The following is a 26,498-nucleotide window of genomic DNA, read 5'->3' as shown; positions in this document are numbered from 1 at the left end:
ATTATACAATTATATAATTATATAATATGAATATGCCGAATATTTTGTTCAATGTATCACAATATTAATAAATGGTCGATACAGCTTTTCGTTATTTTAATCGTTCGATCGATTAAGTCGACGCGAGATAAATTTGAATATAAGAAATTTGTATATACGAATTGTGTACGTGTCTGTTAAGAGAATAATTGTCGCTTTTGTGTATATGTTAAAACGGAATTTTCGCATCGCTTCGATTTCTACTTCGAATGAATTAATTGTGACAAATATTTGTTTCGGTTAATAACTGCTTGTCACGAATTTTTGTGCAGTTAATTATATGGGCTGATAATCGCTAATTGTTTGCAGAGAACGTGAGGGATAGCAAACAGAGCGACTCATATCTATCTGTCGACTCGAGTCTCGCCGTGCAAAATGACAACGTACCAATCTCGCGTACGCAGCAACGTGTTATACGTTGCGTAAATAAACATCAGAATCGATTTATTATCGTTCTGAAACATTACTTTATATCAAATATTTAATGTTTTATGAAATAATTTTTTGCCGAATATTCTATTCTATTTTTCTCGCCTTCTAAACTTCTAATTGTAATAAACGAATTAACAATAATTACACACACACACACAAAATACACGTGTGTATGTATGCTCTAGTAAACACGTTCAAATTAAATAAAATTAATAAAATAATTTAATAAAAGAATTATATTGCTAAGATAAATAAAAGACTAATTTTTAATTGTTGACTTTATATAATTAGAGATTAAGTTTTAAATTATATATTTAATTGAAGTAACCTTTCTCTGACAAACTCATTCTCTTTACATTTCAGATCGAAGATGCTATGCTGATGTTCGACAAGCAAACTAATAGGCATAGAGGTAAGTACAACATTTTTTTTATATTACTCTGTTTTTTGAAAATATTGCGGGGAACTTGTTATAACTTTGTTGCGTACAAACGTACCAAAAATTTATATGAAACTATCCTATTTAACGAGTCAATAATGTTTCCATTTCGTCGGTGAGGTAATTAACGATCCGTTGAGAGGCTGTAATCACGGTAAAGCTGCGATAAATACGAGCAAAGATAAATAACACAAAATTCGGAATATACTACGTACGCAAATCGTGACGGTATTTTGCGAATTTACGGATTGGTAATTATGAGGAGAAATTATCACAAAATGCAAAGGAACGCGTGATTGGCGTAGAATAAATAGAAAATACACATCATTAAAAAGATTATCTTGATTGCGCATGAAATTTTAAGAGATTAAACATTATGTGATTTAGGAATTTTATACAACGTTTATAAATGTTTCCTACATTTAAGAGATAATATTAGACATTGTATCTTATTGTTAGGCTTTTTTATTACAAATTTGACTTTTGTTGCTTTGCATAGAAAACATAAAGTTTGGTTAATGAGTAATTTGGCAATAATAAAATTTGCTAATAATATAATATATAATAGAACACTTTTGTAAATATTACAAATTAATAAGAAATGTAAAAAAGGAGACATTTTTCGCAAGCAGATTAATTTTTAATCAGTCGTAAAATAAATGCGAATAAATATTACGAATTAACAATGTGCCAATGTTTATCCAATCGATTAAAATAATCTTGTCATGATAATGTATAAAATCAAAGAGTTTCAAATACTTATAGAAAATATATATCTCATTACGTCTCATTCTTCTTTATCTTTATTTTATATTCTTTATATTCTTACTATAATTTGATATAGAATTAGAAAGTCATCGGGATTAAAAGCTCTCGATCCCTGACAAGGCTTGCGCGATTAAGAAATTTTTACTAGCGGGGCACTTTGCTAGTCATAACGACGAGAGGAGAAACTGGGGTGGGAATGTTATTGAGATCGCGCGAGGAGCGCATGCCCAATTGAAAATCGACTGAGCAGAGAGAAGGGCGGAAGAGATCGAGAGGTCGCGGTGAATGAAATATCGCGCGGTCGCGATAATATATAGGGCAGGTCTCTCGACTCCCTTAGCCTTCCTCTCTTTCGCTCTCCGCTCGTTGAGAGCATATAGCCTTGCGATCTCGCGAGTCTGGATCCATTCACATCGCTGCTTCAATAGGGTCGATAATCGTCAGCGATCGCGGTATCCCACCCCCCCGATAATCGGAAGAGTCCCTCTATCTTTTTTATCGGTACCTACCACCTTTTCTATAGCTCTCTCGATCCTAGAGCAGCCTGTGCTCGGGCCTCTTCGATGATAGATTCTAATATCGCTTATGAAAAATAGGGGCAAATGGGATATGAGAGCTGGCTCTCCCTTCACGGGGGGTTCCTTCTATCCTGTGAGAGTTGGTGGATGGGGTCGAGAGGAATAGAGACGCTTCTCTCTCTTTCTCGAATGTGCGTCGCACATCGCACAACGAACGAATGACGAAGGATGGTAGGAGTAACTGAAATAGCGACGCGCGCGCGGGACAACGATGGTGGATGGAGAAAGAGGGATGAATGGAAGTGGAAGTGAGATAGGGAGCTCTTTCAAAGCCCGTAATCTCTCTCGTGATGACATCCAATACCATCCTCGTACAACGAGAATCTCTACGAACCTCAAACCTCGCGCTCGGCTGTTGCTGCTGCTGCTGCTCGTCGGCAGATTCCGCGATATGGCACTTCCGCGCCGGGTCTCTGACCCCTAAGGGGATCATTCTCGGATTCTCCCATAGACATACCGTGAGAAATTTCAGGCGAAATACGCGCGGAAGCGACAAGGATATTTATTACGCCACATTTGATATTTTTCGATCGGGCCAGCTATGCGTCTGTTGATCGGGAACTTATATATATGCATAAATCATTATCTTCTTTTTGAAACGCATTTTGAAAATGCCTTCCTTCTATGTTCGCTATTTTCGATTTCGAATAATAAATTTTGTTATTAATGTTACATTTAGTTTTTCTAACATTATCCAACTTTATTTTTTCATATTCTGTTAAAAGATCATGCCATTATTTAATAATTCTCTAAGTATTATCTTTGAGTGTTTTTCAAGATAAATTTTTTCGATATTTTTTTGCATTTTATTTTAAATTTAAAATTACAAGTTCTATAGACATTTAAACAAGCTTGATTAATTTCAATAATTAATTTAATATTTTTTAAGAACCTTCTATTATAAAAAGCTTTCTGTTCTATTGTAAAAGTCTATATATGGCTATTAATTTGCTTTTTCTCCAGAATCAGTTGAATGCGACTGAATCATAGAAAAGCATTTTTTTGAACAATATTGATGCTAATAACATTCTTCTAATAACAATACCTCTGAAACTTGTTCCTCCGCGATCGTAACATTTCTTTTAAACACGTCCGCTTTCGATCTGCGTTCGATTGACGTTACACGTCTCCTCGAGCGTTGCCATCGAATTATAAAGAGATCCTCAGACAATCTTCCGGGAGGTCTCTTTACGCCCAAATCCCCGAAGAGGCAGTCGGCTGTCGCATCCTATCCTTTCCCGCTCTACACTATGGAGGGGGGAAAGAAGACTCCGCCGAGAACAGCCCGGCAAACGTTTCCGGACAATTTCGAGTCCCGATGGCTCCCGCAGCGAGCTATGATTTCCACGTGGATGGGCAGGCTGCGATTGCAGCAAAGCGAGCTTTTCCTTCTCCTTCCCCTTTCTCTCCCTGCCATCTTCCTATCCTCTTTTCCTCCTCCTCGTCGACGTCCTTACCGCGACGAAGAGAAGCACGTCTATAGCTCGAAGCGCGATTATCCAAGCTTCGCTGGCCAAAGGATTTTCCCTCCACGAGCTTCCCTCCCCGCGCAGAGTCTACGTTTGTGTGGGATGATAAGGAGGACTCATAGCGCGTGTGTTTGTACACGTGGTCTGCACATGTGAAACCTATTCTCGTTGGACGATGGTGAATGTACGAGAATGCTCATAAGTTGCGACCACATTGCTGTTAGCGAGAGTGTGCGTTCTTAGGCCTGACATGGCTGTGCGTGCGTGTATGTGTGTGTTTCATGACACGTATGTGTTATACACTGAACTGTGTGTTCTTACTTGTCCGACGACAAGTCGGTCCTCCCGGTGACCAGGCTCCAAAAGGAGGACTCCGCCTAGCCATGTATGAACACACGTCAAAGGGACAGCTCCACTGTCGATCGTTTATTGGATCGTGTGCTCGCGTGCGCTTTGACGGTGGATTACCCGCGTTTGGCCTGACGTCGTTTAAACGTCTCCGCCGGACGTCGCTTATGGAAATCGGAATGTCTTCTACGAAGTAGAAATAGAGGGAAGACTCGGAATATGTCGAGAACTTGTGAACTGTCTTTCCGTCGAGAAATGATCGATTGATCGTGCGATTCTCATCGACTTATCCGTCGCTTAATCTCATAATTAAATTTAATTCACAAAAAATTTGAACTCTCGATTCTTCTCACAAGAAAAAGTAATTTCAACATGACAATTATTTAAAAATATATGAAATAATATAAATGCGATATTTTTTTAAATCTCAACTATTTGTTTTTATGGAGTCCGCTTTTTTCTATTGATGAACGCTAAAAATCAATTTTTTAATTATTTCTCTGGCAATCAGTAATCGTGTGACTAACGAGTCGTTTGTGTTTTCGTCGAATTAACATAAAAGCCATCACACACAAATTGACATAGCTGCACATGCATAACAAGACTGTCTGGATCAATGAGCATATTATATAAATGTGGCGACTTTATGCGACTTTATGCGTTCGATGCTCATTAGTCCAGACTGTTTTATGTTATGAATATGCAGGTATGTCAATTTGTGTATGATGGCCCTGAGAATTGCGGCTAACTTTGATTACACAGTGGCATGATCTTTGATAAAAAATAAAAAAAGAAAGAAAACGAGAGAGAGAAACAACGAACGAGTCTCGCGTCATCGTGGTCCAAAGTTGGCCAAATCCGCAATCTGCCGTCTCTGACGGCATGCTTGGATAGATGCAATTACCCTAGCCACGTTTCCTCTCGAACGAACGAGGAGAATTTCCGGGTGAAGTCTCAGGAGCGGCAAGTTCGCCAGTCAGCTAGCCGAGGCGGATGTGTGTTATGCCAGTTTGATGTAATCCGGCATCAGACGGCGCCCGGAACTCAGCCAGTAAGGTTTCCCCTCCTTCTCTTTCCCTCTATCTCTTTCTCATGTCTTGCACGGGCGAGCGCGAATTTCGCGTTTCTCGAGAGCACGAAGCGATTCGCATGACACGCGCGGCGAATCTAGACCAACTTCCAGGTGCGTATGAATCCGTTTCGAATAGTTGCTGCGCCTCCGCGGAAAGTTCCAGACCGGTCCGAGATAGTTTCCCTTCCATCGTCCTCGCTTGTGGAGAGCGCAGAATACGTACGGGAACTTGCAAGATCACGGTGCGCTATTCACAAGTTTTCAGAAGCGACCGCTCGTGCGGAAAAGCTGGATTGATCTCTCGATGGAAGTTCTGTCGCTTTCTGATTAGAGGGTTTGAAACGCTCGCGTAATAATGCGCGTGCCTAATCCTCGATGTACCGAATTACAATTTCAGAATTTCTGTAATGAATATTTGTTACGAAGCGAATCGAACTTTGTATTAATACAATCTTAATGTTTAATTGATATTTTGCAAGTTCAAATTGATTAAGGAAATTACTCGTATATATTTAAATATATAATTCTATTTTAATATCAATCAACGTAATTTTATGCAAATTAAGAATGTTATTCAATTAAAGATGCATATTTATTAAATGGCATGGATAAATTTTAATATTATAACAGCTGTCAAAATTTCTCGTAAGTTAAACATTTTGTCCTTTAATGAATTTTTTAACGAGAGCTTTTGTCTTAATTATTTTTATTTAATTGTAGTGAGATACGCGTAAAATTAATATTTAATTTTGAAAAGTGATGTATCGCGTGACTCTTTTGGAAAATATTTCAACGAGAATTTTTTCCTCTCGAGCGGATCTCAGTCGAGCGAAGAAACTCCGACGGCTGCGTCTTTTGGGAACGACCAGCAGCAATGGCGTCCGGATCTTCTTCGCTTGCCGACGGCATATCGGAAGGTTTCGCGCGTTGTTGCGAGTTTCGAAAAGTTCTTGAAGGAAAACTCGTCCAGCCGCGACCTGGAAACTTCTGAACGATGGATGGTTCGAGGAAGTTACGTAAAGGATCACAAATGCGCGCGCGGTAGAGCGTCGAGTACGCTTGAATGTGCCATCGGTTTTGGCCGACCCAGTCTTATCAGGTCTTTCTCATCCTGGGATTACCGGAAACGGTCCATTTGTCACGAATTCAGCATTTTTCCTCGTCATTGATTGCTAGATCCGATCATCGAGTATAAGGTGTATCACGCGTCTGACTAATTTCGTTCTGTTTCTACTGGCGATGTATATCGCGATATATATCTAAAACTCTCTATACTTGTATATCTAAAATATTACTACTATAATATTATATGTATAATATAATATTATAATTACACTTGGAAATATTTTACTTTATAAAATTTTACAGCAGCCTATAAAACTGTATTTTTTGTCCACTTTGTTGCGTGTTTCACTTCTATTGGCCTTCTCTCTACGAGCTTATAACTATCATTATTTCATAGTATACGTCATACAAAAGTATTATCTGCTTAAATAATCTAGCGCATTATTATCTTATACTTAAAAATATCTTAATGTATAAAATTATACAGCTGATTATATAATTATAATTTTTTATATAATTATCTCATTAAATAGATTTTATTATATATATATATATATATATATATATATATATTTATTTCGATTATATATATTTAAGGAGAAAAGGGGTGGTTTAGTTTGATTTTTCGTTTCACTATATTTCTATTTTCGAATGCTTGTCTATTTATAAATTATTATTAACATCTCTTTATCATCGATATCATTATTATCGTCTTTAACATCGATATCATTGCATATGTATATTATTATAAAAAAAATATATTATTTTCTTATATATTGTCTTTTTAAGATGATTTTTATTTTTTATTCTTCATACGTAATATCATCTCCGTGACACCTTATCATCGTCGACTGTTTAACCAATCGCACTACAGGGAACATGCTCGACGATTGGTGACTACAGCATCGCTATACGTAAGGGAAGGGTTAAGATCACGGTTGCTGATCTTTATCGAGGAGATGGCGAACGATTTTCCGGTACGGTTCCGTCGCGACGCGTAAAGTTCTCCGGGCAAATCTCGGTATAAAAGGAAACCAGAATCTGGAGGATAGGGAGAGACGTTCTATCCATTCCATTATAGGAATCTCGGAGCGCGCGGCGGTATCGACACGCTCCAATTGTCACCTACATTACGATGCTACACTCCAAGTGCAGAATCCTTCGCGGCGGCGACGTTGGCGAAGACTCTAAAATATTGAAACGTGCACGTTGTTCCCGGTACTTTGCTTCCGTCCTTAACCGCGCTTCATCTTCGGCCGCGTTATTTCGCCGTCGTCTTTCGTTCGTCCTTCATTCAGACTTCGCTAACTTAAACAACCACATCTCGAGCAAGCCTGGCAGCCGTGAAATTTTCACCTATTTCGCCATTTTTACCAGTTTTTATTCTTGAATGCATTTTCGATCTTTTCTTCGCGTTTGTGAATGGAATTTTACGCGAGTCTCATGTAAAATGATACTCGTGTATTTTAAAAAATATATTAGAGACAGAATATTATTTTTTACATAGTATACATACGATCAAAGCAAAAATGTATATTTTGATTTCGAATTTATTTTATTGTTTGTATAGATAAACAAATTTTTTAAATATCTTCTTTATTTTAATAATTTTTATGTGAAATAAGTAACTTTTACTCAAAACACATAATATGTGATTTGCAACTAATATACAGTTTAGTTTATAGTCTTAAAATAAAATTAAAATGGGAGCAAAGAGAAATATATTTTGCCTGAAATCAGATGATTTTTATAGTGTGAGATTACAAGAAATATTTAATGTCATTATAATGATTACGAATAATTGATATTACTTTTCCAACATATTTAGATCTTTAATTAAACATGACCATTTTTCATCACGTTGCAAATATATACTCATTTTAGTGATATTTTCGCGAAATCTCTATCTGAATCTTTTATAATTCTAATTTTTATCTCTCTCCATTAATCTCTCTCGTTTAGAGGAATCGACATCGCGCTCGATTGGACGGTATCGATACGGTGCTCAGCGGTTTTTGTTCTTTTATTTTCTCCCTTATGCTTTCTTTTCTGTGCAACATATAGAGTCGCTTTCGAACGCGGCGCACAATAGTCTCGTATAGGCGCACATACTTATTATCGAATCTGCTTCGTCTCGCGGATAATCCCGGATTCCGTGGGCAAGGAAGCGCTTTTCGTCCCGCGCTCGTTTGCCGCCATTCTGTTCGTTTTCCTTCGACTCTCTTTCCTTCGTGCAGACTCAACTCCCGCGTGCGATTGAATGGCCTGAACTGGGCCTTGCGATTTTATGGATCCGTTTTGAATCGAGAATCGACCTACGCTGATGCGCTTTCGCTGAAGTTGAAAAGAGGAAAAAGGATAGAGGACGAGAGAGAGAAAAGGTACCTTAAGAGATATGTAAAAAAATCATTTCAACTTTCAACGTTGAGAGACTACTGCTTGATACCTAAATTTTTAATTAAGATTCTGTTGAAATAAAGTTTACTGGAAAATAAACAAAACATGTTGTTGTCTGCATCTCTAAAGTTTAATTCGGCCGAATTCTCCGCCTCGACATTTGTCAGAACAACATCACGAAGTTTGAGGCAATTCCAACGAAAGGTCCTCTATATACAAACCATTTGTCAAGACAGGACTCCTTATCGCACAAGACTTCGTAAAGATAAGAATGCGAATGGTAATTGCGCGTTAAGAAGAAGGTAAATTCGTCTTTCGGGACGGAAAATCGCGATATCCCGTAGCTACAGGAAAAGGAGAAAGACGAGTGGACCCGGTTCATCATCCAAGCGTGAAATACGCAAAGTGTCTCGTGCGTTTCACCTCTTTTTCTTCTCTTTTTTTACTTTCTTACATTTTCCTCCCCCTCCCACTTGTGTACGCTGATCTTTAAAATGCTGATCTCATCAGAGGCAACTTGACCCCTTCGACTCGTTCGTGCTTCGACGACTTTAATCTCTCTCGCTTAGGTGTTCCTATCTTTTCAACCCCGTACACTTCCGTCTCTCATTCTCCGTCATCGGAAAATCTTTCGTCCGTAGGGAAGAATTTAAAATTCAAACGTAAGTGGCTCTCTTTCGAGTCGTCGTCGTCGTCGTCGTTGACGTCGACGCCATCGTTCCGCATCACGCGCGTCTCTCTCTCTCTCTCGCTTTTTCTCTTTGATTTCTCTTTCTCACTCTATCTCTCTCTCTCTCTCTCTTCTCTTGCAACCTTGTACACCCTCGAGGCGCGGTCGTTCCAGATGCATGAGTTTCGAGCTGTAACTCCCTGGCGTGGCTTGCACGAAGCGAGCGCTGAACGGAAGAAGAATGATCGACGGGCGAAACGCGGTTGTACATTATCAAAGTGGATAGAAATGCGCTTGTAATAGGAGGGAGTCGTCAGGTTACCCTTTGAAACTTTAAAGTAACACACACTCTACATACACTCTTTTGTATATTAATTTCAAACGTTGTATCGCGTTACAGATTGCCGCAATTCATTTTCGAAGAGTAATAAAGCAAAATAATATATAATATATATATAATATATATATATATATATATATAAAATAATATATTTATTATTCGTCTTTAATATACGATATGTTAAATATTTGCGCGATTACAAATTCTTCTTAACTTTAAAATTTGAAAAGTCATTATATAGTAAATATCTTTAACAAGGAAAAATAAAAATGTTTGGAAATAGAAATCTGCGATTGTATTGCAGTAACACATTTTATCAAAAATCTTTCGAATTCAATAGTTTTTAGTAATTTATGGGAAAGAAATAAAGGAAGAGAAAGCGAAAGAGAGAGAGAACGAGAGAAATGTCGTACAAACGTCGCATTCCAGATTCGGGTTACCGCTGGATGCGTCTCTCGTCAAGTTTGAGTTACGAAACAATGAATATTCATTAATCTCCGGGACACCGCGGTTGCGAGAGCGCGAGTGCGCTTCCGGCGCAGTTACATCGGGATTTCCGCGCGTCGACAGAGGCATCGTTATCGGGAATGTCGTTCGCGTTTGCATCCTCTCCTTCCTCTCTTCTCCACTTTAACGTTTCTCCAATAGCTAATTTAAGAGCCGTAAGTAATACTCGGCGCTCCGGAATAAATCTCTGATGATTTGCAATATCCGCGGAGTGATCGATAAAAGAAAAACATATTTTCCAGCATTTAGCGGAAAGTTGTACAAGTCTGATATAATTGCTGAATTAATTAACTACATATTGAGTAATTACGATGTTTATAATAATATAGATTTATACTTTGCAGAAATATTTTCATACACTCGGCGTAGAATTTTTAAGTATATAGAAATTATATATATGTATGTACAGATGTACATATATACATATTATTATATTTCAATTTGAAAGAGTTGTATTTTAGTTAATCTAAAAGTCTTTTCATCTTTTGTTATTCAGCTGCTTTTTCTTTGATCTAAATTGTTTGATGTGTGTGTGTGTGCATGTATATGTGTTCATTGTTTCGAGTGTTATAATTCTGTAAATAATAAGGTTGCAAAAAAAACTTTAAAAAATATTTGCGATAAAGTTACTTTGAAGAATTTTCATGGAAAATCATGAATTTTGAAATGAACAGGAAAACGAAAGATGCAATATTTGAAATATCTCTCCGTTTTAACCTGAAGAACATTGACGCATTCTGCAATATTCTTTTATATACAGGACTCGCGAGTTGTTGACGTGAGTAGTTTATCCGCCGTATACTAAAGCGCATTCCATAAATTTAAATAACATCATCCGATGAAGTCGACGAAATGCAATTTGTTTTGAAAAGAACAAAACAACAAATATAACGATCAGTTCGCGAAAGATGGGGCAGTGATAAAAATTGAAAATTTTATGTGCGAAAATCAAATAAAGCTCTGTCTTGTTCGATATCTCTCTTCTCTCTTTCTCTCGTTAACGTTAACGCTGATAACATCCCGAATTCATGAACTCTCTCGCGCATATTCTGGTGTCCCGATGATTGGCATACTTGACCAAACGCATTTCATATTTAAACACTTCGTTCTGTCAAACGTGTGAATCGCTCTACGGCCTAATTCCGGTTAGCTGTTTTGAGGGTAAATTGCATGCGACCGCGCCAAATGCAACGCGTTTAATTAATACCATTGAACGGAAAAGTTGAAATATAGGTTAATAATAATTACGCAGAGTGACTTAAAAGTTGCGCATTTTTCATTACAAATTTCTCAGCGAATTTGAAATCGATTTATTTTACAACAAGGAAATAAAATCTCTTCTAATTCTGTTAGATGACTGACACGTAAAGCTGTCGGTGTAATTTTCGAAAAAAAAAGAAAGGTAAAAATTTTCGTGGAAACATTATTTTGAAAACAAATTCTTATGGTTGCAATAAATTCTATATATTATCATTAAATCCTTTTTCTCTGTCTCGGAATACATATATCCTATGTTAAATTTTCAAGCTTTTACAATTTTCCAAAATAAAGCTTGTAAATTGTAATTTATAAATATATAGTTTCAAGGTAACAATATATTAAGAAAGAAATTATCATTAATTCTTTTTCGCATGTAAGCCTCCTCCTGCCTCGTATATCTCGTGTATATAGATAGATTAAACGCAACCTCAGTCGAAATTAATTTAGAGATGCCTCGCTTGTTAGCTTTTCCGTATCTTCATTTAACCCTTTAATTTCCAATGACGTACGTAACTAAAATGTCATTATAGCCTTCTCTATGCATTAACAACCGTTATTATTCTCAGTTTAGCTTCCAGCATCTGCGTTTCAGTATTTGGGTTGTAAGCTTGAATGCCTTCGCGTAATACGTGACACGAGCCGGGACAATACTCGTTACGGTGCATTATGAATAAGAGAGCAGAGGAGAGCGAGCGAGCACCTGTAGCAATCGCCGCGGCAACCGATGACTCCATTATGCGCCGATGCTCGTCTAACACCGGCCATTATTCATTCTCTCGCGGAGTCATATACGAGTCGAGTGTTGGAAATACAGGGAAGATGAATGGCGGGGGTCCGTCGCCGGCGCGGCGCGCCGGGAAAGGGGAGTAGCAATAACCGGGGGATTAAAAGGGAATTAAAAGTGTGTCGGTCGCGCATCTGTGTCAAGCGCAGAAAGGGCAGAGTCATCCGTCGTCGTCGGGATATCGAAGCGACCGCGCGGCGAATGAAAAGGAACGAGTTGGCGGAGAAGGAGAGTGTGGCAGGGGGTAAACAAGCGGAACACGTCTACCCCTCGTCGTCTGCACGCGTTCTTTTTGTCGCTGCGCATCGAGCCCTTTAGCTCGTGACGCCGCGTGATTTATCTCGCTTTTCGTCCGATTGGTTCTTCCGCTGAAATAATTACCGGCTCTTTTCGACGTGAAGTTATTCCGACGTAATTCGTTTAACTCGCGAATCCAGCGGAACAATTTCCGGCACGCTGTGTGTACCGATCACAACCAGCCGGGATTTATCTATTGTTCAAAGTAGATCTATTATTGGTCCACTGAATCGGGCGTGAAAACACCGGATTTTTTGCCAAAACCGATTTTCAGTCTTTTCATATAAAAAAAAATGACAAATTTTCTAGGAGATTTTATAGATTAAATAAATTGTACGTACAAAAACGAAAAAAAACAACAGAAATATATATATATAATATATATGCATTATCAAAATATTCAAATCAAATATTGTTCAAAAAATAATTCAACGAGGAGAGATCGATTTCAGATTCATCTAGAATTTGCGAACGTTGACAAAAATACGCGACTTACAATGCATCCTCGTTTTCCTTTCATCTCGCAGATATCACATCTTTCGTCATTATTCTATCCTCGATTCTACCGCATATCATCGTTTCATTATGACGAATTTCGCGAGTAGTTTCGGAGCGATGCCTAACTGTCTGTGACGCGTCCTCCCTTCGAATGAAAGCAATATACGACCGCTGTTCAATCATTTCCAGCTTATAGGACTGCATCCCCGCGGGATTGGATTTTCTCGATACTTGATATTTTGCAATAGAGCGTCGGCGCGTTGTTGCCCACAACTACGCATGCTATTTCCATTTATTATCGAATTGCCATACGTCGCGTACGATTAAGCGGATTTGCGAGTGATTTATTATTCGCGTTTGTTCTGCTACCGTATCGATTCCCAGCATAATTAACGACAAGGCTTTTAGAAACCCCCGTGCGCGATCATGTCGGACAACTCTCGTTGTCGCGAGTAGAGTGTAAATCATCATCGCGATGGAATAATTGCGCGATCGCAGATACTTGACGAGTCTATGCGAGGCAAATTGTCTTTCCGCATACGTAATGTGCCGAGTCAGCATTTTTTCTTAATATAGTTCTTCTAACTCGCAACCCTTTCTCTCATTTTTTTTCTCCATCTTTCTTTCTCTCACACACACACTTTCCATCAGAAAACAGCCAGGCCAGAAGTTGCGCAAACTCGTAGAGGGTCGTATTTGCTAGAAGGGCGGGTATTGCGAGTGACAGCTGGCTGTTCATTATTCCTGGATTACCGGACTGGTGCACGAGAGTGGAAGCGAGATGGATGGAGAGAGTGGCGAGGGTTGGAAGAGAATGCGAGAAGAATGGAGAGAGAAAGAGGACGAACGTTGTTGAATGGGACGAGTGAGAAGAAGGAAGACGAGAATCCTTCAGCTCGAAACATTGAAATTCTCGGTTAGTCTACTCGACAGAATGTTCCGTATATCGTTAGGTAGTTGTAGTTTTGAAGATTTTCCTACATATTTTTTTTTTACTTCTCTCTTTCTCTCTCCCTTTCGGCCAGACATAAATAAAAGTTGTTGAAAATGATCAAAGTTTCAGACAAGTATTGTTATTGCGGGCGAAAGATTTATACCCTGCGCCGCAAACTTCTTTTTTTAAAATTATTTTCGTGTATAAGATGCAGATTCGTTAAAAAGATTTATCATCGCTAAGTTTGTTTCTGCGCAAGCAACCAACAATAAGATACTTCGTAACGCTTCTCGTCGATCGGCTATTACGTCCGGTTTTCTGGATACATCGTTTTTTATACACATATCGCGTATCGTTCAGACACCGCTCGTTATTCTCAATGTTTGTTCAACAACTACAGACTACAAACTCGACATTTCATTTCCGCACTTCGTAGGTTGCGAGATTTTTTTCGGTTATGGTTTTTTTCGCGTTTACAAATATCAATACACACGACATGAAAAATTGTCGTTCCAGTTTTACAAGCGTATGCACACTTATTATTCTATTATATATGACGCGAATAAAAATAATTTAAAATTTATATATTAGTATCTAATACATTAAACAAAAATTAAGATAAATAATAATATGCAAATTAGTTGCGTTATATATATTATGGATTATAGTAACGGTAGAATTAAAAAAATGCAATTGTTGCTAGTTCAGAGAAAAGAAATAATATTTGATGAATAAGATTGAGATTCGAGTATCAAATTGAAAATATTAGAAAAAAATATTTTTAAGAGAAAAAAATAAGACTTTAATGAGAGTCAATAATATGATAATATTAGAGATGAAAGTTATGACAAAGTGACGATGATACTACGATTAAATCAATTAAATATCTCAAAATTAAGTATGAGCAACAATACATGATGTTGCAATATTTGTTTCACAAGCTGTAACTTGAGCATTTCGCTTTAACGATCATTAAAAATTGCAAACTCATTTTAATTCGTCTTTTTGATCTCTCCGATCGGATCTTTCGACCCGCATGTCGGTCTTCGCAACCTGTTCGAACGGATCGGAGAATGTTTATCGCGATAGAACGAATTTTACGAGAATCTATAAAAAAACATTGCTCTTTACCTCGACTGAACACTTAATACTCGCGGGAGTTGACTATCCGGAAGCCAAACGCGGGCAGAGCGTTACGTTTTAATTACGCTTGATTCCGCTTTATGATCTTCCAACGAATCGAGATTATGAGTCTCTGTGGATGATCGTAACGTCCGCGAAAACACATCTTTCATCACTGTATTTCGTTTCTTACACTCTGCGTGAACATAAAAAGGACTTACACAGCAAACTTAGAAAATTATTCCACACGAAGGATATTAAAATTGTAGACGCATGCGCTATCAACCTTCTCCAGGTGATATGAAGCTGTAAAGGAATTGAGTCAACACTGCGTAATATATCTACAATATCACGAATTCGCGTTATTACGTTTACTTGAAGAAGATAATTATACTTTTCGTATTATATAGGCTATATGTGATATCGAACACTGTTTTTCGCTCGGTAAGGGGATTCTCGTTATTAGAGGTGAATAATGAAGAGGATATTAAAATATGCGCGCAACAACTTTTTTGAAACATCTCCCTTCGTTGAAATTATATTTTTATATTTTCCTTCGATATTTTCATAATATGTATCGGGATTTAATGTATATTGCAATTTAGCAAATGTAATAATCAAATAATAAGCACACACAATATTGCAAAGCGTGATACCAAGTTAAATTTACTTATATAAATAATTATGAATAATAAATAATAATAATAAGAAAAAAAATTAATAAATAATTTCAGTTTAATTCGCACAGTTTCTCTTTTTCTCTTTTTTCAAAATAAAATCTTTACCTCTGATGAAATATCTTGTATTTGCATTTACCTATAGATTCCGAGATACATTTCTTTCCGAAATTTCAATTTTTAAATAACACTCGATCATTTCATTGAAGCGGCAAGTATGTAGGAAAGCATTACTTTTTGCATTAAACATTCTTTGAAGCATAATATGTTCCTAGGGTCTTAAAAGGGTTAAATCTAGTTGTGCAACAGCCCTTCTCTCGTTCCCCTTCCACTCTTCACGCCCCTATGGTTTTAATAAGGCTTGATTACGAGTTTTACGAGCAGTCAGCTCGCGTTGCGCATCCTGGTTGATGGCCTCCCTCAAGTGCTGCCTGGCTCTCGCGAGTAATTAAGTTTACAAGTGCAGCCTGTCTTCGTGGCGGCGCAAGTGGCGGACCTTCTTCTTCGTGTTCAGGTTAAGTGAACGGCGCTTTCTGCGATGCAACGACCAATAACGAGTAATTTTAGATGGAGAGCGTTTTCTTGGCGTATTCGCGACCCGAGGATATAATTATAATATAGCGACAATAATAACGCGATGGAATACAAACCGCATTTCCCACTATAATCACGATTACGATTAATATAGTTACCGTTCCACTTTTTTTCTCACATAGGTGGTCTGATGTAATTACTCGCTGCATTATATTCTGTTAACAATGATAATGATACCTGCCATATGGCTGAAATTTGCACTGTTGTCTCATTAACAATGATAATAGTGGTAGCTTCAATGAGAGATATAATTTTATTATCATAGTAATTGCGGCACATAATTTTATGGCAACATTTGCACAAACAACGGAAATTTGCGTTGTCCTCTCGTTAACAATAATGATAATTATAACAGCAGTGAGAAATACAATTCTGTTTTCACCTGTAGCACCTGCTAAGAAAGATCAAGATAATTGTTTTCGGGCGAATTAATATTTTACGTAAGCGGTCTCTCTCTCTCTCTCTCTCTCTCTCTCTCTCTCTCTCTCTCTCTCTCTCTCTCTCTCTCTCGCGAAAGTTATCGTCTCATTAATTGTCTCGTTGTGGTTTTCCACCACGTATAGTCGCCGCAGCAAATCTCATCCGGGACAAGTGGCGACAAGCGTCAACTTTTAACACGCGGCCGGTATTTATCAAGATCATTTAACTGGTAGAGAGGGTCTTTGTCACGCACGCGTCTAATTATTCCCCGGTGTGTGACTCGCCACACGAACGTTCCTTCCATATGAACATAATGAACAATAGAAATTACGATAGCAATTAGAGCTTTCAGAGACAAGATTTATGAGCTATTTTGCTTATCCTAAAATATTACAAAATTTTGTACTTCTTCTCACCCTTTTAACATTTTATTTAATATGTAACAAGAATCTCTATACATATATTTTCATTATATCAATAATTAATTGTTTTATACAGTAAATATTCAAGGAGCAGCGTCTTATATATTTTCACATATTATTTAAGTTTACTATTCTATTTTATGGAATGGAAGTGGAATAATTTCGTATAAATAATCAATGTCTCGTATAAAGCGCAAATAAGAGTTGTCATAATTTCCAGGGACATGGAATAATCCCATTTACCTCTGATGCTCGAATTGCCTCGACTCGAATCGTCGAATATAAATGATATCGTGCGTGATTTCGCCATAAGTCAGCACGACGCTCTCGCGTGCGTGATTCGGCTCATCGCCTGCGTGCTCCGAAATAAACTGTCTCGTGACAAAGACGGATCCTCGCGGATTAGGTTTCTCTTACTAATAAGACAGCCAAGTTCGACCGCCGTCACTTTAATCTTTTTATATGATGTTTAAACAGTACATAGTAATTACGATTAAGATTCACCGGAAATAAAAAATAATTTAACCTTGGCTAAATGTCACAGAGCAAGAGACGAAACACGTAAAAATAATAATTTCTCCGTACAATTGTCTCATTGTTTTATTTCATATTTGAAATGTGTCTTCTTTGATTCACGGTAAATATGGTGCTCTATACATTTCAACCGATATTTCAATAGATCTCTAATAAATTGTTATTATGCGCGTTTGAACATCAAAATAAATTTTTCTCGAAACGTTTCTAAATGGTTCTTATTGATCGTTATTGCCGTGCGCCCTCCATTTGTCATGGTCGATGGAAATCACGAGCATAAATCATACGATCCTGTCACGCGCCGATCGCGCTCGATCCGCGTTCGATAGAGGGAAAATGTATTGGAAAGGATTCATTGAATAAAGTTCCTAAATTTCCATCGTCGGCGAGCGGCGAATAGATTTTCGCGATGTTCGCATGAGAGAACATATATCGCAAATAAGTGTTTCGAGTAGAAAGAATTTATCGCCCGGCTTCCACGCTCTCGACACGTGTATATCTCCCGCGAAATCGATATGCGATTTCGACGCTCGCCCGTACATTTTCCACCGCTGCCGGATGTTCGCGGAATACCGTCGCGTTCGACGAGAGCGATGATATGTTTTATTCATTTTTCGCACTCTAAATTCATAACATTTCGCAAAACAGACAGCTTTATTCCACGTGTGTTGAAACTTTTTTCGACCACCTCGTGCTCGACATAAACGATTACGGAAAAACGCGAATTGATTCCAGAACGAATTTCGCGAGCATCGATCGACTCGCACTCGGCCTCTCGATCCTCCGCGAACCAAGATATAAAAATGCGGCGACTTAAAGTCAGACTTTACTACTGCTAAAAGGACGCTCCCTCTCGTCCGCGTTACTCTCAGGGGACGTAAACCCAAAGTGCATAATTCAGTGCATGGCTCAATGAGCGTCACGCATTTCCTTTATAATCTCTAACGAACCTTATGCGCTTTCGCGTGCTATTAAAATCCATTACTGCAAACAAAATCACTAACTTGCGAGCCACGCAGCGCGAGCTTATCAACTGCCATTTTCAGTTAAATTTTATCGTCTATCGTCAAACTCGAACTATAAAACGAACTTTATTGTGCCAATATATTGCTTGCTATGAATAAATATACGATATTTTAACAAAATTCTGCGGCAGTTCTCGCAAATGTATTAATCGACTGATTTCATCAAAAATACTATAAAGTAACTAGAGCATCTCAAAAATTCTTAATTTCTTTGCACGTTGAATGAAGTTTCCAATTAACTTCGGCATATATTTTTCGAAAAATTCACAGTCAAAAATTTATCTGATGTACAACTGAGAGAAATTGGATATCAAATGCATCCGAAGCTATCATGTGTGCGCGCATAGATTTACATAATACCGATACAAGTGGACCGCAAGGATATAATCCTCAGAGCGGCCAGCTTCGAAATATCACACACCACATTCCGCATGACATAATCCCATTTCTTTAATTTGCATATTAAATACATATTCGAGCCCCCCCTCCTCTCCCCCTTCTCTCTCTCTTTCTTTCTCTATTTCTTTCTCTATTTCTCTCTTCGCCATCCCTTTAAACTCCTCGACACATATTTGTTGTATATGTATCCGTGGATTCATCCCGGATTCTATGAGCACGCTTTCACGTATAGTATTCGGGCGGGCATACAAGAGCGGAAAGGACAAAAAATTCAGCTCGTTGGAGAATTTGTTAAACAAGAAATTGTTCATTATATCGGATCATCCTCGGCTTTGCATTCGTGCGGCGCGCTTGGTGCGATTACGTTGTAATTATATGTGCGTTGCTTTACTTAATAACTGCATAGTGAAACGCTGTACTTTTAATTTGGCCTTTAATATAAAATAAATATAACATATATAGATATAAAATAATTTATATGTAGATGCTCATGCCGTTTAACTGAAATGTTAGGAGAAAATTTAAATTGAGAATTTTATTTTACATAAATATATTCATTCTGTTCTGATTTTTTTCTTAAAATAAGATATAAAAATTTTATAGTTTTTTAAAATATTTATTTCATATGATTTTATTCGTGAATATTTTAGGGTTTTATCGACTTATTCTCTTCTCATGGGATATATACATATATAATATATTACGATCAAAAGATGAAGTTTGCATTGCAAAGCATTATTTTACTATTTATCTAAATCTATTATTTGATCCAATCAAATATTAATCCAATTAGTTTTTAACGAGTTATTAAAAATATTTGTATACGTACGAATAATTTGATTTTATTGAACAACAGCACTAGCGGATCCTGACGTCGATAATGGGGGAGGGGGGGGAGGTTTGCAAAATTATTTTATTTAGTATTTTTGGTTTCATGATTATTATTCCAGGATCAACGACGTCGATAGCTCTTTAATGTTTGTTTTTCTTTATTTATATTTTTTAAACAAATTCAGCAAAACTGTTTCTTTTAATTTGCAAGGGGGGGTTTAACCCTCCCCCCCCCCCAGGATCCGCCAGTGTATATATATATATATATATATATATATTATATAGATGTAAAGAATTTCTCGCCTAATTATTTTCATGCAACGAAATTATCTCATCATTTCGTCCTATGTCTGACTTAATCTATACTTAACTCCTTGAATGCATAATGAGTATAATTTACAATGTATCTTATACATACATAATTTCCAGTGTATCTTATACTTTTATATATATATATATATATATATATATATATATAAAAGTATAAGATACACTGTAAAATATACTCATTACGCATTCAAGGAGTTAAGTATAGATTAAGTCAGACATAGGATGAAATGATGAGATAATTTCATGCACGAAAATAATTAGGCGAAATTCTTTATATCTATAATATATAATATATACAATATGTATGTATAAGATACACTGTAAATTATACTCATTACGCATTTAAGGAGTTAAGTTTAGATTAAGTCAGACATAGGACAAAATGATGAGATAATTTCGTTGCACGAAAATAATTAGGCGAAATTCTTTGTATCTATATAATATATATATAATATATATTATATAGATATATAAAGAATTTCACCTAATTATTTTCGTGCAATGAAATGATCTCATCATTTCGTCCTATGTCTGACTTAATCTATACTTAACTCCTTGAATGCGTAATGAGTATAATTTACAGTGTATCTTATACTTATATACACTAGCGGATCCTGACGTCGATAGCTCTTTAATGTTTGTTTTTCTTTATTTATATTTTTTAAACAAATTCAGCAAAACTGTTTCTTTTAATTTGCAAGGGGAGGGTTTTAACCCCCCCCCCCCCAGGATCCGCCAGTGAACAACAGTATAAAAAACATAATAATTATAATCTTGTTGCAATTATTATTTTTTCATAAATAACAATAAATAAAGAATTTTCTCTGTAAATACAATTGAATGAATGTAAAATATTAATAATAATTAATATAGTAGTCATATAATATTCTACGATACGTTTCTTTGTAAAATCTGATGTTTGGTGGTGTATCAAAATATAAAAGAGAATTTTTTTCTGATGCGCCACCACACACATCAGGAGATTTTACAAAGAAGCGTATCGTTAATAAGAATATTCATCAATAATCGATCTTTGGATAAAATCACTCGCATGTGATCGAATAGGTTTCACCCTCCGCACGATCCTGTGCCGTTTCTTTCGCGTTCTCTTTCCGCTCCTTGCTCGGCTGCTTCCAGAACGCGAAACGCGAATAGAAGATATAGAGTGCTAGCAAGAATCAAAGGAGACAATAAGAGAGGAGGAAACGAGACTGTCGTGTCAGAAAGAAATGAAGACAGAGCTATCAGTTACAGAACGCCGTCTGCACGGAAGCAATTCATTCCGCTTCACTGTTCAACCCTTATCCGTCCAACGTTTTCCTTCCACCTTTCTGATTCTATCCCTACTGCCGCCGAAATCTTTTGATCTCGTCTGCTGCTCACCTGCGCCATATGCTTGAGCAAAGGAGATATTTCTTACAAAAAAAAAGAAACTCTAGAGAAATCACATCTCTAACAGCTATGAGTTTTATACTAATCCAAATTTGAAAAGACTAAAAGATTCTCTTGCGACAAAAACAAAATGCCAGATCTTGATAAAACAAAAAATTCTATGACCCAAAATCAATTGCATAAATGAACAATTTTTCTTGATATTTCTATATAGCTAAAAATATAAGATTTTGTGGACAATTTCTGATTTAATGATAAATCAGTCATACAGGGAAATTTTTTTGTAGCTAATGCTTAAATGTAAATTACTATTACCTTTCGAGGGTATCATATGATAAATTATCACTGATTTTAATCTCTGTATAAAATTAATAAATAATGTTTGTAAATAATAATTATAATTAATTGTAAATAATTAACTTCTATCTCGAAAAAAACCAACATAATTAAAAACATAATTAAAAGGAGATTAAGATATCGTTATAAATACGCGCACATATATTCTACAATTGCAAATTATAATAACGTAATAATCCATAGAAAGAGAGAGGGAGAGAGAGATCGTATTTTTTGGTTATTTTTCCGATAGTTTGTCATGTAAACGGAGGTTCGATGTTTGAATTTACGTACAAATGCACAAACGCAATTACCGTAGGCGATGTTAATCTTGCATCACATGCTATTATTCCGATATACATACTTTATTTCTCACGATAATTTCGAAGCGACATTATAGGATTACAATATTCGATATTTTAATTGCATTAAAGCATCAGTTTTTTTTGTAATTCTAATATTACATAGAATATTGCAAATTTATTATAGAATCTTTGATGTAATTTTCAACATTAAAAATGTTGACAATTGAAATATATTAAAATTTCCTCTTAAAATAAAGTGCATTAGCAAATGTACAAAAAATGGAGATTTCTTAATTTTTACATTTAGTATATTTGCATATTTTTCTTATTAAATTTTATTAAATTGTATATTTAACAAAAAATTAAATTACATATCTATCAAATAACATAAGCGAGGAATTATTATGGCTACCCTATATTTTTGAAGCTTTATCTAAAATAATAAATTTTCTTTTATGTCAGTCAGAAGAGAGAGAGAGAGAGAGAGAGAGAAAGCTGTATACTTTCACACCGCAAATATCTGCCAAATACGTTTCAAGTGACAATGAAAAATTCTGATAGCGTACGACCGGGGGTTATAAAGCACGCTACGCGTCGCCGATAGAATTACGAGAGCTTGATCGGCCTTAATCTTACCGGCTCGTAACTCATAATGCCGCTTTACGAGCGTCTGCACGACCCGGTGTGCTTGTATTAAGAACGAAATTCGCGCTAGGGAAAGTGCATTAACCGTAAGGAGCAATTCCTAGCATCTCAATAACATTTCTTCTATCTTGGGTGTCGAGACCGAAAGAAACCCAAAAGTGTAAGGAGATTATACGTCGAACCAGCAAATTTCGGGGTTTATTCGACGGTGCTGATTTTCGGACCTTTATTATAAAATAAAGTAGAAATATGTACTATTCAACAAAATTAGATTAGAAAAGAATTAAATAAAATTTTTGCTCTTATTGACAGGCGTAAAATAACATTATTGGTGATTATTATTATCAGTTTTTTATCCGCGCATAGATAAATTAATTTTTTAAAAATTTTAATAATGTCAATATACCTACTCTTATACTTTATACATATACAAGTCATTTTTAATAATTGTTGCAAAAGCGCATTTAATAGTCATCGAATTCTTAAATTTCTGCGTTTAAAAATTACAAAAGAGAAGTGTATGTATACACACCTCTCTCTGTATGAAAACATCGACTTTAATTATGTGGACTAATTATATGAATTAACGCGAATTAACTCTTGGTCCGTTTGACCTGGCTCCATTCCGGTCTGAAACCCCTTGATAATTCGGACACGGCGCGCACTGATTACCAAAGATTGGTGAGACCTACACTTACCGCAAACTGGAAGTCGAAACACCAGGCTTTGAAGGCGTGTCACGTTAATTTTCGTTCCTGTTTACCACTGTAGAGTCTATAGGGATGATTGATTTACACTTGGAATCACGCAGATGAAAAGTTGTAATCACATTGAAACAGCGCGACATTACTTTAACTCTACAATTCTGTAATATAATTCTGTTTCTATATCTTATTTGTTTATATGAAAGAAAGAATTCCCTCTTTCCCTCTCGCAAGAGATTTAAAAGGTATAGATAATAAGAAAACACAGATAATTAATGATAATTAGGAAAAATATAGCAGAGAAAATATAATAAGAGTTACAATTAGGAAGACAAATTAAGAAAATAGAAAAGATAGTGTATATATATATATAGATGACACAAATTAGTTTGTCTGTCAATAAATGATTAATAGAAAGGGAGGAATTTTTTATATTAATTAAAGAGTTCGATGGGAGAACGATACTATTTGGCTTACTAAAATAATATTAATTTCATACTGTGTGTTGATTGATGCGCAACGTAATGTCACAAAGGGACGATACACCGCTTTCTTGTCGAGACGATGCGCGGCTCGTCTTTCCGGCTAGCCAACGTTCCGATATCGCTCGTTATTAAAATTAAATTGCATTATTAACGCTTCGCGAACGATTTCCGACGGTTTGTACGGCAATTTGCGGCCGAGAGAGCGTCCGTGGAAATTCGAAAAGGGATTAACTAACACCAGCCCCTGTCCCCGCCGTTCTACCCCGATCCGCCTCTCTCGCCTTCCGTTTTCCCCCTCTCTATTCTCCTATTTCCAAAGCCTCTCTCCCTACTGTGCTTTGCAGGCCGAGGGATTTATACAATTAATTCTCTAATTTGTCGCGCTCACGTCGGATTTCGTCGGTAATAGATTTTCATCGATCGTCACAACCCGTTCCTGCCCGAGCTTTACTATACTATCTCTCTTCCACTCTTTTCGTTTCACCATGGCCGCGCACGTTTTGGTCAATTTTTGTGCGTCATAATAATTGTTTTCCCTGTTCTATTAAATACACGTAATTGCGACAATACAACTCTCGATTAGATGTATATTGTAACAAAAACTCTCTTAATATAATTTATAATATTAATTATTATATGTATATGCGATAATTTTATTATATGTGAAAATTTTTGTTTCTCTCTTTTATTGCAATTTTTACACACACACACACACACACACACGTTTATATTTGTATGAAAGATATTTTGCTATATACACGTTATATGTAATGTCAACCCGAAAATGTAATAATGCGATTTAATTATATAAAAAATATGTATATATGCTGCTTCTGTACAAGTCGATTCTTTTACAAATAATAAAATTAAATATAAACATATTTATATATGTATATGTTTATACGCGGAATATTAAATTATACTAATATTAAATTATACAAATATTTTGAAGTAGAAATTATTTATTTATTAGACAATTAATGTATCACGGAGCTTATTGATATGTTAAATATTCGATTTTACGATTCGAGATTATTTTTGCTGCGCGTTTTCAATTTGAATTATATTTAGATCGTCGAAAAATCTAATAAATAATCGATAAATAATCGGATGAAATACATGTTTGTCTCTCTAAGTATTGCCGAAATATTTTACGTATTTTGACATATACACCGGAATGTTAAATTATATAAGCATTTTAAAATAATTGCATGAGGACTGATAATAATTGCTAATTATAATAATTATACAGAATAATCGCACATTTCGTATGATATTACGCATGATATGAATACGATAATATATGGAACGCGACCGTCACCTTTTTTCTCGCTCGAATCTCACTGTGTGAATGACAAGACTGTGGAATGTAGCACGTAAATGATGTATACCCCATCACCGCACCCATTATACTCGCCGACATATATACATATACATATATTCTCTTTTTTTTGTATATATTAATTCTATAATATATTTGTTTTATTTCTTATGAGGTGCTAATTTTTATTGTATCCCCTTCTTATTTATTTCGTCATTTATTTTGTATAATCAACTTTACACGAGGAATATTTTTGTTTCATAAATAAATAATAAAAGAAAACAGTATGCATACAATAAATTCAATGTTATGTAATAATTATGTAATAGTTATGTAATAATTTATATAATATCACATGATAATTAATTCATAGTTGATAATATTCATTTATCTGTTTCTTCAATTAATATTAAAACAGATTTCTGTTGGCTAAAAAATAAAATTGGAAATTTGAGAATACTGGCATGTTTAGTTTAATAGACCATTTTATCACGCACGCACAGTTACGCATAAAGTATTATTTTACACGAATATAATTTTTTTTTATTCAAATATAATCTTTCTCTTCGCTAAAAAATGAAAATTTTGATATGAATCTTGAAACATAATACTTTTTTACCGCAACATCACGGTTATTTTCATAAAACCCAATCCACTCTGTGGAAGCGAAAATTTAATTTTTATCGCTTTACGCATCACGCGTGTTAAGGCACGAGGCGCACAACATTTTATGTCAAATTAATACCTACGTTATTGCCGCGGAATATTGCAAACAACGTAATGAACAAACATTGAATAATTATTGATGTATGATATTTAGTGTTGAGAAATAGTCAATAATTTCTAAACTTGAACGGTAGTTTGTAAAATTTGTATGCTGAAGTACCATTTAGTCATATTTGTCGAAAATATACAGCAGATTGATTTAGCAAACACAGCAATTCATTAGACCAATATTGTTAAGTAATATTGCGACGGTTATAAGATCAACACAATTTATCGAATTACTCTTATTGCGAATTTGTACGCGAAAAGAATGCGCTAAAGATTTTGCAATAG

General features: G+C 35.9%; 1 protein-coding gene across 1 annotated transcript in view; it reads left to right on the top strand.

Moving 5' to 3' along the window:
- The window catches only part of Rbp6 (RNA-binding protein 6), a 655,858-nt gene that overhangs the window by 526,697 nt on the left and 102,663 nt on the right, over positions 1-26,498 (top strand). Inside the window, exon 7 of the mRNA XM_083050120.1 lies at positions 835-883. Coding sequence (XP_082906246.1) covers positions 835-883 — 49 coding nt within the window. The remainder of the gene's footprint in view (positions 1-834; positions 884-26,498) is intronic.

The sequence above is a fragment of the Prenolepis imparis genome, unplaced genomic scaffold (assembly GCF_030444845.1).
Source record: "Prenolepis imparis isolate NDT839.2.m4 unplaced genomic scaffold, iyPreImpa1.0 SCAF_11, whole genome shotgun sequence".
NCBI lineage: Eukaryota > Metazoa > Arthropoda > Insecta > Hymenoptera > Formicidae > Prenolepis > Prenolepis imparis.
This window is presented reverse-complemented; position numbering and strand designations above follow the sequence as displayed.